At 46.8% G+C, this 18,376-nt stretch overlaps 1 protein-coding gene across 1 annotated transcript in view; it reads left to right on the top strand.

Annotated features, from left to right (window-relative positions):
- Positions 1-12,027, top strand: part of LOC139413981 (DNA-binding protein SATB2-like) — a 33,715-nt gene extending 21,688 nt beyond the window's left edge. Inside the window, exons 9-10 of the mRNA XM_071161866.1 lie at positions 5,076-5,270; positions 11,279-12,027. Of these exons, the coding sequence (XP_071017967.1) occupies positions 5,076-5,270; positions 11,279-11,956 (873 nt within the window). The 3' untranslated portion in view covers positions 11,957-12,027. The remainder of the gene's footprint in view (positions 1-5,075; positions 5,271-11,278) is intronic.
- Positions 12,028-18,376: the final 6,349 nt, after the last annotated feature.

Below are 18,376 nucleotides of genomic sequence, written 5' to 3'. Positions count from 1 at the left end.
ATACAGTATACCAGGGGTCACCAACAAGAGCCAGGTCAGTCCACACACATACAGTATACCAGGGGTCACCAACAAGAGCCAGGTCAGTCCACACACATACAGTATACCAGGGGTCACCAACAAGAGCCAGGTCAGTCCACACACATACAGTATACCAGGGGTCACCAACAAGAGCCAGGTCAGTCCACACACATACAGTATACCAGGGGTCACCAACAAGAGCCAGGTCAGTCCACACACATACAGTATACCAGGGGTCACCAACAAGAGCCAGGTCAGTCCACACACATACAGTATACCAGGGGTCACCAACAAGAGCCAGGTCAGTCCACACACATACAGTATACCAGGGGTCACCAACAAGAGCCAGGTCAGTCCACACACATACAGTATACCAGGGGTCACCAACAAGAGCCAGGTCAGTCCACACACATACAGTATACCAGGGGTCACCAACAAGAGCCAGGTCAGTCCACACACATACAGTATACCAGGGGTCACCAACAAGAGCCAGGTCAGTCCACACACATACAGTATACCAGGGGTCACCAACAAGAGCCAGGTCAGTCCACACACATACAGTATACCAGGGGTCACCAACAAGAGCCAGGTCAGTCCACACACATACAGTATACCAGGGGTCACCAACAAGAGCCAGGTCAGTCCACACACACAGTATACCAGGGGTCACCAACAAGAGCCAGGTCAGTCCACACACATACAGTATACCAGGGGTCACCAACAAGAGCCAGGTCAGTCCACACACATACAGTATACCAGGGGTCACCAACAAGAGCCAGGTCAGTCCACACACATACAGTATACCAGGGGTCACCAACAAGAGCCAGGTCAGTCCACACACATACAGTGTACCAGGGGTCACCAACAAGAGCCAGGTCAGTCCACACACATACAGTATACCAGGGGTCACCAACAAGAGCCAGGTCAGTCCACACACATACAGTATACCAGGGGTCACCAACAAGAGCCAGGTCAGTCCACACACATACAGTATACCAGGGGTCACCAACAAGAGCCAGGTCAGTCCACACACATACAGTATACCAGGGGTCACCAACAAGAGCCAGGTCAGTCCACACACATACAGTATACCAGGGGTCACCAACAAGAGCCAGGTCAGTCCACACACATACAGTATACCAGGGGTCACCAACAAGAGCCAGGTCAGTCCACACACATACAGTATACCAGGGGTCACCAACAAGAGCCAGGTCAGTCCACACACATACAGTATACCAGGGGTCACCAACAAGAGCCAGGTCAGTCCACACACATACAGTATACCAGGGGTCACCAACAAGAGCCAGGTCAGTCCACACACATACAGTATACCAGGGGTCACCAACAAGAGCCAGGTCAGTCCACACACATACAGTATACCAGGGGTCACCAACAAGAGCCAGGTCAGTCCACACACATACAGTATACCAGGGGTCACCAACAAGAGCCAGGTCAGTCCACACACATACAGTGTACCAGGGGTCACCAACAAGAGCCAGGTCAGTCCACACACATGCAGTATACCAGGGGTCACCAACAAGAGCCAGGTCAGTCCACACACATACAGTATACCAGGGGTCACCAACAAGAGCCAGGTCAGTCCACACACATACAGTATACCAGGGGTCACCAACAAGAGCCAGGTCAGTCCACACACATACAGTGTACCAGGGGTCACCAACAAGAGCCAGGTCAGTCCACACACATACAGTATACCAGGGGTCACCAACAAGAGCCAGGTCAGTCCACACACATACAGTATACCAGGGGTCACCAACAAGAGCCAGGTCAGTCCACACACATACAGTGTACCAGGGGTCACCAACAAGAGCCAGGTCAGTCCACACACATACAGTATACCAGGGGTCACCAACAAGAGCCAGGTCAGTCCACACACATACAGTATACCAGGGGTCACCAACAAGAGCCAGGTCAGTCCACACACATACAGTGTACTGTATATAAGTATATCATAACAATACCGTACTCTAGTGAGAGGAGCTTAGTGGTTTTTGTTTGAAGCTACCTAGCTAAAGGTGAAATGCTGACATCCTGTGATCAGGATGCTTAGTAAAATGTGTAAATATCTGTAAACAACCGTAACACACACACACACTCATGTGCATGCCTACACATGCATGTAATGCACACAATCTCCCACACAATGGAGAATGTTATTTCTCCAGGGTTGATGAACTGTGGTGGATTTGATGGGAGGTAAGATCACATATCGGGGTATGTGGGCGGGGATGTCAAGCATGCGCTGCTTGTTTGGTACCACAGGCTGTGGTATCTGACTGTCAGGACCAATGTGGGCGTCCAGGGCCGGGTAGAGATAAAAGAAACGTCTGTCACGCCAGCCAAAGGATCTGGCTTACGTGTGTGTGTGTGTGTGTGTCTATGAGCATGTGTGTGCTGGGTTACACTGTGGGACATCATCAAAGATACTCCAAATGCCTACCCTCCTGAGTCCTCCACATCTGTTTCTGTTAGAGGGACAGAGCATGCGGGATGTGGTTGCACATGAAGGAGCCACTGGAGATAGCCATCTAGGAGAGGGAGCCACTGGAGATAGCCATCTAGGAGAGGGAGCCACTGGAGATATCCATCTAGGAGAGGGAGACACTGGAGATAGCCATCTAGGAGAGGGAGCCACTGGAGATAGCCATCTAGGAGAGGGAGCCACTGGAGATAGCCATCTAGGAGAGGGAGCCACTGGAGATAGCCATCTAGGAGAGGGAGCCACTGGAGATAGCCATCTAGGAGAGGGAGCCACTGGAGATAGCCATCTAGGAGAGGGAGCCACTGGAGATAGCCATCTAGGAGAGGGAGCCACTGGAGACTACCTCTGAGGGTTTAGAGCTTGAGGTAGTCACCTCATACAAGTACTTGGTAGTATGGCTAGACGGTACACTCTCCTTCTCTCAGCAAATATCAAAGCTGCAGGCTAAAGTTAAATCTAGACTTGGTTTCCTCTATCGTAATCGCTCCTCTTTCACCCCAGCTGCCAAACTAACCCTGATTCAGATGACCATCCTAACCATGCTAGATTACGGAGACAGACTTTATAGATCGGCAGGTAAGAGTGCCCTCGAGCAGCTAGATGTTCTTTATCAATCGGCCATCAGATTTGCCACCAATGCTCCTTATAGGACACATCACTGCACTCTACACTCCTCTATAAACTGGTCAACTCTGTATACCCGTCGCAAGACCCACTGGTTGATGCTTATTTATAAAACCCTCTTAGGCCTCACTCCCTCCTATCTGAGATATCTACTGCAGCCCTCATCCTCCACATACAACACCCGTTCTGCCAGTCACGTTCTGTTAAAGGTCCCCAAAGCACACACATCCCTGGGTCGCTACTCTTTTCAGTTTGCTGCAGCTAGCGACTGGAACGAGCTGCATCAAACACTCAAACTGAACAGTTTTATCTCCATCTCTTCATTCAAAGACTCAATCATGGACACTCTTACTGACAGTTGTGGCTGCTTTGCGTGATGTATTGTGGTCTCTACCTTTTTTCCCTTCTGTGCTGTTGTCTGTGCCCAATAATGTTTTATACCATGTTTTGTGCTGCTACCATGTTGTTTTGCTACCATGTTGTGTTGCTACCATGCTGTGCAGCTGCCATGTTGTGTTGCTACCATGTTGTTGTCATGTGGTGTTGCTACCATGCTGTGTTGTCATGTGTTGCTGCCTTGCTATGCTGTTGTCTTAGATCTCTCTTTATATAGTGTTGTCTCTCTTGTCGTGATGTGTGTTTTGTCCTATATTTATTTATGTCTATTTTTTATTTTTAATCCCAGCCCCTGTCCCCAAAGGAGGTAATTTGCCTTTCTTACGGCTGTAAGAATTTGTTCTTAACTGACTTGCCTAGTTAAATAAAGGTTAAATAAAGGTTAAATAAAAATATGAAAAAGATAGCCATCTAGGAGCCACTGGAAATGGCCATCTAGGAGAGGGGTGGCTTGGGATATGTTATGATGTCTGTGTACAGCTCATCAGAATCCTCTCGGTTTGGGTTAGTGTCAGAGACAGATGGTGATTCATCTTTGGTTCGCTGTCTTTGTATGACTGGTATTTGACAAGAGAAAATGGTTTGACCTGTGAAGTCTTTTGGTCTGAGGGTTGTACAGAGGGATCACATGATCACGGCTGGACTGAGGGTTGTACAGAGGGATCACATGATCACGGCTGGACTGAGGGTTGTACAGAGAGATCACATGATCACGGCTGGACTGAGGGTTGTACAGAGAGATCACATGATCACGGCTGGACTGAGGGTTGTACAGAGAGATCACATGATCACGGCTGGACTGAGGGTTGTACAGAGAGATCACATGATAACGGCTGGTCTGAGGGTTGTACAGAGAGATCACATGATCACGGCTGGTCTGAGGGTTGTACAGAGAGATCACATGATCACGGCTGGTCTGAGGGTTGTACAGAGAGATCACATGATTAAGGCGTGAGGATTCTTGAGGAAGACATAAATAGACTGCTGTTGTTCTGGGTGGTTTTAGATTGGACTATCTAAGAAGTGGATTATAGAATAGAAACAAATAGGTTGTGTGTGTGTGTGTTTTTTCACACACGTTAGTGTGGTGTGTGTAAACACGTGTGAGATACAGGCTTGTGTGTCTCTGTGTGTGCACCACTGCTGGTCAGGGGGTAGGGTCTCCTACAGGCCTGGCTCTGTGAGGGGTCATGGCTCAGTGACCCCTTCTGGCAATGGCCCTCTCCGGAGAGACGGCTGGAGGGAGGGAGAGAAGGAGCCCTGATCAGGTTATGAACACTGGGTGCTGGAGGAGGCTGTGTACAAACAACAGCTGGTGTTAGTGCCTGGGCCAGTCTAGCAGAGATAATCACATCTCTCTCTCAGCACCACATCACTTTCATCTGGAACTTGTCTTTTGCTTGTTTTCCCCCAACCTGTTCTTTCATGTCTCTACCCCTCTCCATCCCCTTGTCCTGTCTCTCTTTCTCCATTTCCTCTCTCACTCTAGTGCTGTATGTTAAATGACCCGTCATCCCTCCCTCTCTGTCAGGGCTGGCTGTGTGAGCTGCTGCGTTGGAAGGAGAACCCCAGCCCAGACAACCGGACTCTGTGGGAGAACCTGTGTACCATTAGAAGGTTCCTGACCCTGTCCCAGGCTGAGAGGGACATGGTGTATGAAGAGGAGTCCAAGCACCACTACAGTGAGAGGCTTCACACTGTCCTCCACATGTCTCCAGAAACACAGGTGAGACTCCACTGTCCTCCACATGTCTCCATCACCCCAGGTGAGACCACTGTCCTCCACATGTCTCCAGAAACACAGGTGAGAGACTCCACTGTCCTCCACATGTCTCCAGAAACCCCGGTGAGAGACTCCACTGTCCTCCACATGTCTCCAGAAACACAGGTGAGACTCCACTGTCCTCCACATGTCTCCATCACCCCAGGTGAGACCACTACCCTCCACATGTCTCCAGAAACCCCGGTGAGAGACTCCACTGTCCTCCACATGTCTCCAGAAACACAGGTGAGAGACTCCACTGTCCTCCACATGTCTCCAGAAACCCCGGTGAGAGACTCCACTGTCCTCCACATGTCTCCAGAAACACAGGTGAGACTCCACTGTCCTCCACATGTCTCCATCACCCCAGGTGAGACCACTACCCTCCACATGTCTCCAGAAACCCCGGTGAGAGACTCCACTGTCCTCCACATGTCTCCAGAAACACAGGTGAGAGACTCCACTGTCCTCCACATGTCTCCAGAAACCCAGGTGAGAGGCCCGAGAGGAGAGGTGTCACCCCTGGCAAATACCTCACCGGTATACAGCTTGGAGCCCCCCCCCCCCCCTCCTGAATTACATATTGGACACAATTGCAGCAGAAACTACAAACATAGAGTGTTCCCACAAAAAGCAAAGACACTTCACCTCAGTCCCTCAAAACAATTGTAGACAGATGTGAGGGACTTACAGTTGACCAGAAGTAGAAGTGTATGTTGTGTGCTGTTCAGTTTAACCAGAAGCTTGTTGTATGTTAGAAGGACACTTGTCTGGAAGGGCCTGAACCAGTCCATCTTTCTATTCTCTCTCTCTTTCTTCTTTTAATAATTAAGCATCTTGGGAAGGATGTTGTGGTCACACCATGAACACATTCCTTCACTGCTCTCCTAGAATGTCTGGGACCAAAGCAGGGACATAAATCTGCAGCCTCATCTTCACTGATGGCGCCTAGCGAGGAGAGAGAGAAGGGAAGCAGGAAAGGGGAAGGAGAGAGGGGGTGGATGGTAGGAGAAGTGGTAATGTTACCCGTAAGGTAATGGCGAGAGAGAACAAGGGAGAGAGAGAGATAGGCAGAGAGATCAAGATGAGAGTGACAGAAAGACAGACAGACAGACAGACAGACAGACAGACAGACAGACAGACAGACAGACAGACAGACAGACAGACAGAGTTAGAGAGTTGATGAATGGATAAGAGAGAGAATGGTGATGTTGATCTCTCTGTAGGCACCATAAAGATCCTATAAAATGGTAGATATCATTCTGTGGTAAACACTGGCAGCTCCAGGCAGACTGGGTGGTCCTGTAGATGTGTCTATCTCAGCATTACATGGGTCTGCTTTCTGCTGCTGCTGTCATTCTGGATGCTTTGCTCTTATCCCCATGGGTCTCCCTCCCTCTGACCCAGACCCCCACCATGTCTGTACTGTACCCTTCCACACACCCCCGGGCTCCACCACACACCACACATGTGTCCCAGCTGTGCTACACACACACACACACACACACACACACACACACACACACACACACACACACACACACACACACACACACACACACACACACACACACACACACACACACACACACACACACTAATTTAAGAACACACACTCTCACTCACAAACATACTGACAATAAATGACTCATAACAGCCCTCTCTGGTGTAGAGTGGAGGTGAAGTCATGCAGAAAGCTGACTTCTAATCATGACATATTAATTAGTATGTTAGCAGGGTCTCAGAGGGCCTGTACCCCAATGAGGACCCTCTCTAACCAGGACAGCTACATTATTCAGGGTCTGTACCCCAATGAGGACCCTCTCTAACCAGGACAGCTACATTATTCAGGGTCTGTATCCTAATGAGGACCCTCTCTAACCAGGACAGCTACATTATTCAGGGTCTGTCTGTACCTGATGAGGACCCTCTCTAACCAGGACAGCTACATTATTCAGGGTCTGTACCCTAATGAGGACCCTCTCTAACCAGGACAGCTACATTATTCAGGGTCTGTACCCTAATGAGGACCCTCTCTAAACAGGACAGCTACATTATTCAGGATCTGTACCCTAATGAGGACCCTCTCTAACCAGGACAGCTACATTATTCAGGGTCTGTACCCTAATGAGGACCCTCTCTAACCAGGACAGCTACATTATTCAGGATCTTTACCCTAATGAGGACCCTCTCTAACCAGGACAGCTACATTATTCAGGGTCTGTACCCCAATGAGGACCCTCTCTAACCAGGACAGCTACATTATTCAGGGTCTGTACCCTAATGAGGACCCTCTCTAACCAGGACAGCTACATTATTCAGGATCTGTACCCTAATGAGGACCCTCTCTAACCAGGACAGCTACATTATTCAGGGTCTGTCTATACCTGATGTGGACCCTCTCTAACCAGGACAGCTACATTATTCAGGGTCTGTCTGTACCCTGATGAGGACCCTCCCTAACCAGGACAGCTACATTATTCAGGGTCTGTACCCTAATGAGGACCCTCTCTAACCAGGACAGCTACATTATTCAGGATCTGTACCCCAATGAGGACCCTCTCTAACCAGGACAGCTACATTATTCAGGGTCTGTACCCTAATGAGGACCCTCTCTTACCAGGACAGCTACATTATTCAGGATCTGTACCCTAATGAGGACCCTCTCTAACCAGGACAGCTACATTATTCAGGGTCTGTACCCCAATGAGGACCCTCTCTAACCAGGACAGCTACATTATTCAGGGTCTGTACCCTAATGAGGACCCTCTCTAACCAGGACAGCTACATTATTCAGGATCTGTACCCTAATGAGGACCCTCTCTAACCAGGACAGCTACATTATTCAGGGTCTGTCTATACCTGATGTGGACCCTCTCTAACCAGGACAGCTACATTATTCAGGGTCTGTCTGTACCCTGATGAGGACCCTCCCTAACCAGGACAGCTACATTATTCAGGGTCTGTACCCCAATGAGGACCCTCTCTAACCAGGACAGCTACATTATTCAGGGTCTGTACCCTAATGAGGACCCTCTCTAACCAGGACAGCTACATTATTCAGGGTCTGTACCCCAATGAGGACCCTCTCTAACCAGGACAGCTACATTATTCAGGGTCTGTACCCTAATGAGGATCCTCTCTAACCAGGACAGCTACATTATTCAGGGTCTGTCTATACCTGATGAGGACCCTCCCTAACCAGGACAGCTACATTATTCAGGGTCTGTCTGTACCCTGATGAGGACCCTCCCTAACCAGGACAGCTACATTATTCAGGGTCTGTCTGTACCCTGATGAGGACCCTCTCTAACCAGGACAGCTACATTATTCAGGGTCTGTACCCTAATGAGGACCCTCTCTAACCAGGACAGCTACATTATTCAGGGTCTCTATCATTCTTTCATCCTCTCCTCACAGATGATTTACTTTTCTTGATGAGACTCATTTCTTCCAGAGTGTTGCATCCATAATGACAACAGAGAAACAAAGAACCAGATATATTTGAGTGATGTTGTGTGTTCTGTTGTTGGGTTGGATTTAGAGTTATAATATTTTAGTGATGTTGTGTGTTCTGATGTTGGGTTGGATTTAGAGTTATGATATTTTAGTGATGTTGTGTGTTCTGATGTTGGGTTGGATTTAGAGTTATGATATTTTAGTGATGTTGTGTGTTCTGATGTTGGGTTGGATTTAGAGTTATGATGTTTAGTGATGTTGTGTGTTCTGTTGTTGGGTTGGATTTAGAGTTATGATGTTTAGTGATGTTGTGTGTTCTGTTGTTGGGTTGGATTTAGAGTTATGATATTTTAGTGATGTTGTGTGTTCTGTTGTTGGGTTGGATTTAGAGTTATGATGTTTAGTGATGTTGTGTGTTCTGTTGTTGGGTTGGATTTAGAGTTATGATGTTTAGTGATGTTGTGTGTTCTGTTGTTGGGTTGGATTTAGAGTTATGATATTTCAGTGATGTTGTGTGTTCTGTTGTTGGGTTGGATTTAGAGTTATGATGTTTTAGTGATGTTGTGTGTTCTGTTGTTGGGTTGGATTTAGAGTTATGATCATTTAGTGATGTTGTGTGTTCTGTTGTTGGGTTGGATTTAGAGTTATGATGTTTTAGTGATGTTGTTGTTGGGTTGGATTTAGAGTTATGATGTTTAGTGATGTTGTGTGTTCTGTTGTTGGGTTGGATTTAGAGTTATGATATTTTAGTGATGTTGTGTGTTCTGATGTTGGGTTGGATTTAGAGTTATGATATTTTAGTGATGTTGTGTGTTCTGATGTTGGGTTGGATTTAGAGTTATGATGTTTAGTGATGTTGTGTGTTCTGTTGTTGGGTTGGATTTAGAGTTATGATGTTTTAGTGATGTTGTGTGTTCTGTTGTTGGATTGGATTTAGAGTTATGATGTTTTAGTGATGTTGTGTGTTCTGTTGTTGGGTTGGATTTAGAGTTATGATGTTTTAGTGATGTTGTGTGTTCTGTTGTTGGGTTGGATTTAGAGTTATGGAAGGACTGACTGGATTGATTGTTAAAGGGTTTCCAGGACAGTGGTGGGATGCCTGGGACGTTTCTCTCTCTATCCCACCACCTGTTCCTTACACTAAGTCATCCACTTCCTGTCAGGTTTGTCTCCTTTAAGACATTTTAGTCATCCACTTCCTGTCAGGTTTGTCTCCTTTAAGACATTTTAGTCATCCACTTCCAGTCAGTCTCCTTTAAAGGGGCAATCTGCAGTTGCTACATACATTTTTAGACTTTTAAATCAATGATATGTACTCATTGATTCTTGAAGAATATAACTTAGAAATGCCTCATGAGCAAAGCTCAATAGTCGTACCTCATCAGAACCCAGAATATTAGCTTGTTTTACTCCAATGTTTTTCAGCAATGTAAATGTAAACAAACATTGTATCGCCTCAAAACATGGTTAAAACTATCATTTTGATATCATGGATGGTCAGTCCTTGCATCCACAGCTCTCTCTATATGAATTTGAGAGTGGTAACAGTTCAACAGCCCCGTCCCTCAGCTTGTTACGGAAACTTCAGATTGCCCCTTTGTGACATCAGAAATAGACAAGGAGGCATAAAACAAGGAGCCCACACATTTCCTGAAGACCAAAAGGCCTTCTCTCACCAACCCACCAAAGAGCATTTAGAAATACTCCATGGTCTGGCCTAACCTCAATATTATTTGAAACATACCATGTTATTATTGAAGGGGGAAAAATAATTACTATTATCTTTATTTAGGTCCTTTCATTTTCCCGGACCACAGATTTATGGGCGCAGCATTCCAGTGTTTGGGCGTTCAGGCACCCCGCCCTTCTAATAGCCCCAGGAGAGGGGAATGTGATGGGCCTGGGACTGGGACCTCTCTGTCTGGTCAATGGGATCTCAGCTCCAGTACCACACGTTCCAACTAACCCCCTAGGATGTTAATGGGCTGACACTAAGAGGGGGGAGTCTATCCTATTCCTTAGGGAAACACTCTCTGCTGCTGTTGTTGTTTATGAGCTTCTAGGGAACTCTCTGGTCTATGGGATCTCTGTTATTGTACAACTAACCCCCTAGAAAGTAAATGAAATGAGTTACCTCTAAGGGGGGAGTGTATCCTATGTTTAGGTGAACTTCTTCTACTGTCTCTGTTGTTGTTGTTGAGTTTTTCAGTTTATTATATGAATGTGCATATTGTGTTGTCAGACTTAGTTAGAGAATGAACTGGTTATTTCTTAGAGTATAGACTGATTATTCCTTAGAGAATAGACTGATTATTCCTTAGAGAATAGACTGATTATTACTTAGAGAATAGACTGGTTATTACTTAGAGAATAGACAGATTATTACTTAGAGTATAGACTGATTATTACTTAGGGTATAGACTGATTATTACTTAGAGTCTGTGGGCTGATTTCCTATGTTGACAGTCTGCTCTGATGGGATTCAACATGACACCTCCTCTTTTTCTCCACAGGCACTGCACAGGCAGCCCTTACCTCCAAGGAAGGCCCCATCCCCATCTCCATCTCCCATGCGGGACCCATCCCCTCTCCCCACTCCCACGCCTGGCCCCAGGGGCCACAACTCAGATGGGACTCGAGGCAAGGACAACGGCAGCGTGAGTGGCGGGTCCAGAAAGCTGCGGTCGCGGACCCGGATCTCCCTGGAGGCTCTGGCCATCCTGCAGAGCTTCATCGGTGACGTGGGCCTCTACCCTGACCAGGAGGCTATCCACACCCTGTCGGCCCAGCTGGACCTTCCTAAGCACACCCTGGTCAAGTTCTTCCAGAACCAGCGCTACCACATCAAGCACCACAACAGCACCACCCAGATGAGCAGTGCAGGGGAGGGGGAGGCGGGGGAGGCGGGGGAGGAGAGGGACGGCGAGGGGGTGGAAGGGACTGAGTACCACGACGGGGAGCTGCTCTCTGAGTCGGAGGGGTCAGACGTCGTCGAGTCCAGCGAGGACGGGCGGGGTGGTTCCGAGGAGACTGACAGAACGGAGGGAAGAGGAGGAGGAGGAAGAGGAGTAGGAGGAACGGAGGGAGAGGAGGAGAAGGACAATGGCAAAGCCTCAGGCCCCCGGCCCACCTCCTTACCCCCCTATACGTCCCCAAAGAGTCCCAATGACTCTGGAGAGCACCATAGATAACCCCCTCGGGCCATGGAGGAGGGAACGACAGACAGACAAGCCCAGGACAGAGGGATGGAGGGATGACGAGACAGATAGAACAGAGGGGAGAACGGATGGACGGATGAGGAAAGGATGAGGAAAGGATGAGGAAAGAACGTGTCTGGTCCTGAAGACCATGAGGATGGCTTTAAGTAGAGGAGAGTCCTACCACACCACAGTGGATGTGGGTACAGGTCAGGACCTATGGATGTAGACAGGCAGGGATGGTGAAAAGACAACAGAGTACCTCAGAATGAGAGAAGAGATGCACTCTGGGTAATGGAGTCATAGACAATGACAGGCTGCTGTAAGAACATGATTCATTGTTTAGAAAATGAAAATGTTTTCATTTATTAAATGGGCATATCCACAAGGATGATTAAAACCAAGGCCCCAGTTCTGAGTTTCATCACAGAGTCTGTCGTCGTATTCTTAGAGCAGCGCCCTGAGATACTGTACAGTGCATGAACAGTTTGTTCTGATTGGTTATCCTATGAACGTTCCCATAATGTCTGGGAAATCCTTGCATTGGCTGTGTGTAATGCATTCACTCTCCCTTACCGTCAACAAATCGTTCCCATTTCACCAACCTAGCAGCACTTAAATCAAAACCATATTTAATGTTCTTGTAATAATCTAAGTTTATTGTCCTCATTATGGCTGTTATTCATATTTTCTATTTGATATCGGTGAAGATGTGTTGCTTTCTGTGTGTGAGATACATTCCCCAAGTGTCTCATAGTAGGAGTGCTGTTGTGCTGAGTGTTTATCCTTTTACATTATAATGAATAAGATTACATGGACAGGGGGGACCTGATCCTAGATCAGCACTCTGAGACGTTTTATGAATACGGGCCATCGTGAAGTTGTTACTGAACTGAGTGTACATCTCCAGATGTCCTGTATGTTGATCAGTGATCTGCTTACCGTTTCCAAAACAAACAGTGACCAATAAATGAACTTCTGAAAACAATTGTTGCCAGGTGAAACCTAATTTTGAATCTCCTTTTTTAAACTGGCTACAATCAGCATCTGAATGGTTAATGAGTAAGGGTGGGTGAGGGCTAGATTCATGATATTACCCTCTTTGAGGTGAGGAATGACAAACTGAAATGACATTCTCACATATTAGATGGAAATTAGTTGCAATCTGAACATAATAAATATAATATTGACTTATCTGTGTTGGTAATTTATGTTGGCCTTGTTTCCAGTTATTTGACTTATCTGTGTTGGTAATTTAAGTTGGCCTTGTTTCCAGTTATTTGACTTATCTGTGTTGGTAATTTAAGTTGGCCTTGTTTCCAGTTATTTGACTTATCTGTGTTGGTAATTTAAGTTGGCCTTGTTTCCAGTTATTTGACTTATCTGTGTTGGTAATTTAAGTTGGCCTTGTTTCCAGTTATTTGACTTATCTGTGTTGGTAATTTAAGTTGGCCTTGTTTCCAGTTATTTGACTTATCTGTGTTGGTAATTTAAGTTGGCCTTGTTTCCAGTTATTTGACTTATCTGTGTTGGTAATTTAAGTTGGCCTTGTTTCCAGTTATTTGACTTATCTGTGTTGGTAATTTAAGTTGGCCTTGTTTCCAGTTATTTGACTTATCTGTGTTGGTAATTTAAGTTGGCCTTGTTTCCAGTTATTTGACTTATCTGTGTTGGTAATTTAAGTTGGCCTTGTTTCCAGTTATTTGACTTATCTGTGTTGGTAATTTATGTTGGCCTTGTTTCCAGTTATTTGACTGAAATTGTCTTGTTTTATAACTAAGTAGGCTACAAACTGTTCTATTTCAGCAGTTTGTTAAGGTTACCCAAACACAGCAAATGTTGAATATTTGTCTGGTCTTCTTTGTACATGAAAAGGCCAAAATTCTTATACTAAGAACTTGGAAATCAATCAATACGCCATCATTAACGCAATGGAAAAATCTAATGATTTATTATTGAAATAGCATGGGCAACTGATAAAAACAAAGCCAAGTGGCAAACCATAGGGATGGGGGTGTGGTCAGGGATGGGTGTGGTCAGGGATGGGGGTGTGGTCAGGGATGAGGGTGTGGTTAGGGATGGGGGTGTGGTCAGGGATGAGGGTGTGGTTAGGGATGGGGGTGTGGTCAGGGATGAGGGTGTGAGCAGTGGTGGAAAAAGTACCTAACTGTCATACTTGAGTAAAAGTAAAGATACCTTAATAGAAAATGACAAAAGTAAAAGTCACCCAGTAAAATTCTACTTGAGTAAAAGTCTAAAAGTATTTGGTGTAAAATATACTTAAGTATCAAAGTAAAAGTATAAATAATTTTAAATTCCTTATATTAAGCAAACCAGATGGCAATTTACGGCAAGCCACAGGCACACTCCAACATTTAGACATATTTTACAAACGAAGCAAGTGAGTCTGCCAGATCAGAGGCAGTAGAGATGACCAGGGAAGTTCTCTGTTTAGTGAGTCTGCCAGATCAGAGGCAGTAGAGATGACCAGGGAAGTTCTCTGTTTAGTGAGTCTGCCAGATCAGAGGCAGTAGAGATGACCAGGGAAGTTCTCTGTTTAGTGAGTCTGCCAGATAAGAGGCAGTAGGGATGACCAGGGATGTTCTCTGTTTATTGAGTCTGCCAGATCAGAGGCAGTAGGGATGACCAGGGATGTTCTCTGTTTAGTGAGTCCGCCAGATCAGAGGCAGTAGAGATGACCAGGGAAGTTCTCTGTTTAGTGAGTCTGCCAGATCAGAGGCAGTAGAGATGACCAGGGATGTTCTCTGTTTAGTGAGTCTGCCAGATCAGAGGCAGTAGAGATGACCATGGATGTTCTCTGTTTAGTGAGTCTGTCAGATCGGAGGCAGTAGAGATGACCAGGGAAGTTCTCTATTTAGTGAGTCTGCCAGATCAGAGGCAGTAGAGATGACCAGGGAAGTTCTCTATTTAGTGAGTCTGCCAGATCAGAGGCAGTAGAGATTACCAGGGATGTTCTGTTTAGTGAGTCTGCCAGATCAGAGGCAGTAGAGATTACCAGGGATGTTCTCTGTTTAGTGAGTCTGCCAGATCAGAGGCAGTAGAGTTGACCAGGGAAGTTCTCTATTTAGTGAGTCTGCCAGATCAGAGGCAGTAGAGATGACCAGGGAAGTTCTCTATTTAGTGAGTCTGCCAGATCTGAGGCAGTAGAGATGACCAGGGATGTTCTGTTTAGTGAGTCTGCCAGATCAGAGGCAGTAGAGATTACCAGGGATGTTCTCTGTTTAGTGAGTCTGCCAGATCAGAGGCAGTAGAGATGACCAGGGAAGTTCTCTATTTAGTGAGTCTGCCAGATCAGAGGCAGTAGAGATGACCAGGGATGTTCTGTTTAGTGAGTCTGCCAGATCAGAGGCAGTAGAGATTACCAGGGATGTTCTCTGTTTAGTGAGTCTGCCAGATCGGAGGCAGTAGAGATGACCAGGGATGTTCTCTGTTTAGTGAGTCTGCCAGATCAGAGGCAGTAGAGATGACCAGGGATGTTCTGTTTAGTGAGTCTGCCAGATAAGAGGCAGAAGAGATGACCAGGGATGTTCTGTTTAGTGAGTCTGCCAGATCAGAGGCAGTAGAGATGACCAGGGATGTTCTCTGTTTAGTGAGTCCACCAGAACAGAGGCAGTAGAGATGACCAGGTATGTTCTCTGTTTAGTGAGTCCCCCAGATCAGAGGCAGTAGGGATGACCAGGGATGTTCTGTTTAGTGAGTGCCAGATCAGAGGCAGTAGAGATGACCAGGGATGTTCTGTTTAGTGAGTCTACCAGATCAGAGGCAGTAGAGATGACCAGGGATGTTCTCTGTTTAGTGAGTCCACCAGAACAGAGGCAGTAGAGATGACCAGGGATGTTCTCTGTTTAGTGAGTCCCCCAGATCAGAGGCAGTAGGGATGACCAGGGATGTTCTCTGTTTAGTGAGTCCTCCAGATAACAGGCAGTAGGGATGACCAGGGATGTTCTCTGTTTAGTGAGTCTGCCAGATAAGAGGCAGTAGAGATGACCAGGGATGTTCTCTGTTTAGTGAGTCTGCCAGATAAGAGGCAGTAGGGATGACCAGGGATGTTATCTGTTTAGTGAGTCTGCCAGATCAGAGGCAGTAGAGATGACCAGGGATGTTCTCTGTTTAGTGAGTCTGCCAGATCAGAGGCAGTAGGGATGACCAGGGATGTTCTCTGTTTAGTGAGTCCTCCAGATAAGAGGCAGTAGAGATGACCAGGGATGTTCTCTGTTTAGTGAGTCCACCAGATCAGAGGCAGTAGGGATGACCAGGGATGTTCTCTGTTTAGTGAGTCTGCCAGATCAGAGGCAGTAGAGATGACCAGGGATGTTCTCTGTTTAGTGAGTCTGCCAGATCAGAGGCAGTAGAGATGACCAGGGATGTTATCTGTTTAGTGAGTCCTCCAGATAAGAGGCAGTAGAGATGACCAGGGATGTTCTCTTTTTATTGAGTCCTCCAGATCAGAGGCAGTAGAGATGACCAGGGATGTTCTCTGTTTAGTGAGTCTGTCAGATAAGAGGCAGTAGAGATGACCAGGGAAGTTCTCTGTTTATTGAGTCCTCCAGATCAGAGGCAGTAGAGATGACCAGGGATGTTCTCTGTTTAGTGAGTCCGCCAGATAAGAGGCAGTAGAGATGACCAGGGATGTTCTCTGTTTAGTGAGTCCGCCAGATCAGAGGCAGTAGAGATGACCAGGGAAGTTCTCTGTTTAGTGAGTCTGCCAGATCAGAGGCAGTAGAGATGACCAGGGATGTTCTCTGTTTAGTGAGTCTGCCAGATCAGAGGCAGTAGAGATGACCATGGATGTTCTCTGTTTAGTGAGTCTGTCAGATCGGAGGCAGTAGAGATGACCAGGGAAGTTCTCTATTTAGTGAGTCTGCCAGATCAGAGGCAGTAGAGATGACCAGGGAAGTTCTCTATTTAGTGAGTCTGCCAGATCAGAGGCAGTAGAGATTACCAGGGATGTTCTGTTTAGTGAGTCTGCCAGATCAGAGGCAGTAGAGATTACCAGGGATGTTCTCTGTTTAGTGAGTCTGCCAGATCAGAGGCAGTAGAGTTGACCAGGGAAGTTCTCTATTTAGTGAGTCTGCCAGATCAGAGGCAGTAGAGATGACCAGGGAAGTTCTCTATTTAGTGAGTCTGCCAGATCTGAGGCAGTAGAGATGACCAGGGATGTTCTGTTTAGTGAGTCTGCCAGATCAGAGGCAGTAGAGATTACCAGGGATGTTCTCTGTTTAGTGAGTCTGCCAGATCAGAGGCAGTAGAGATGACCAGGGAAGTTCTCTATTTAGTGAGTCTGCCAGATCAGAGGCAGTAGAGATGACCAGGGATGTTCTGTTTAGTGAGTCTGCCAGATCAGAGGCAGTAGAGATTACCAGGGATGTTCTCTGTTTAGTGAGTCTGCCAGATCGGAGGCAGTAGAGATGACCAGGGATGTTCTCTGTTTAGTGAGTCTGCCAGATCAGAGGCAGTAGAGATGACCAGGGATGTTCTGTTTAGTGAGTCTGCCAGATAAGAGGCAGAAGAGATGACCAGGGATGTTCTGTTTAGTGAGTCTGCCAGATCAGAGGCAGTAGAGATGACCAGGGATGTTCTCTGTTTAGTGAGTCCACCAGAACAGAGGCAGTAGAGATGACCAGGTATGTTCTCTGTTTAGTGAGTCCCCCAGATCAGAGGCAGTAGGGATGACCAGGGATGTTCTGTTTAGTGAGTGCCAGATCAGAGGCAGTAGAGATGACCAGGGATGTTCTGTTTAGTGAGTCTACCAGATCAGAGGCAGTAGAGATGACCAGGGATGTTCTCTGTTTAGTGAGTCCACCAGAACAGAGGCAGTAGAGATGACCAGGGATGTTCTCTGTTTAGTGAGTCCCCCAGATCAGAGGCAGTAGGGATGACCAGGGATGTTCTCTGTTTAGTGAGTCCTCCAGATAACAGGCAGTAGGGATGACCAGGGATGTTCTCTGTTTAGTGAGTCTGCCAGATAAGAGGCAGTAGAGATGACCAGGGATGTTCTCTGTTTAGTGAGTCTGCCAGATAAGAGGCAGTAGGGATGACCAGGGATGTTATCTGTTTAGTGAGTCTGCCAGATCAGAGGCAGTAGAGATGACCAGGGATGTTCTCTGTTTAGTGAGTCTGCCAGATCAGAGGCAGTAGGGATGACCAGGGATGTTCTCTGTTTAGTGAGTCCTCCAGATAAGAGGCAGTAGAGATGACCAGGGATGTTCTCTGTTTAGTGAGTCCACCAGATCAGAGGCAGTAGGGATGACCAGGGATGTTCTCTGTTTAGTGAGTCTGCCAGATCAGAGGCAGTAGAGATGACCAGGGATGTTCTCTGTTTAGTGAGTCTGCCAGATCAGAGGCAGTAGAGATGACCAGGGATGTTATCTGTTTAGTGAGTCCTCCAGATAA

The sequence above is a fragment of the Oncorhynchus clarkii genome, chromosome 7 (genome assembly GCF_045791955.1).
Source record: "Oncorhynchus clarkii lewisi isolate Uvic-CL-2024 chromosome 7, UVic_Ocla_1.0, whole genome shotgun sequence".
In the NCBI taxonomy this organism is placed as follows: Eukaryota; Metazoa; Chordata; class Actinopteri; order Salmoniformes; family Salmonidae; genus Oncorhynchus; species Oncorhynchus clarkii.
This window is presented reverse-complemented; position numbering and strand designations above follow the sequence as displayed.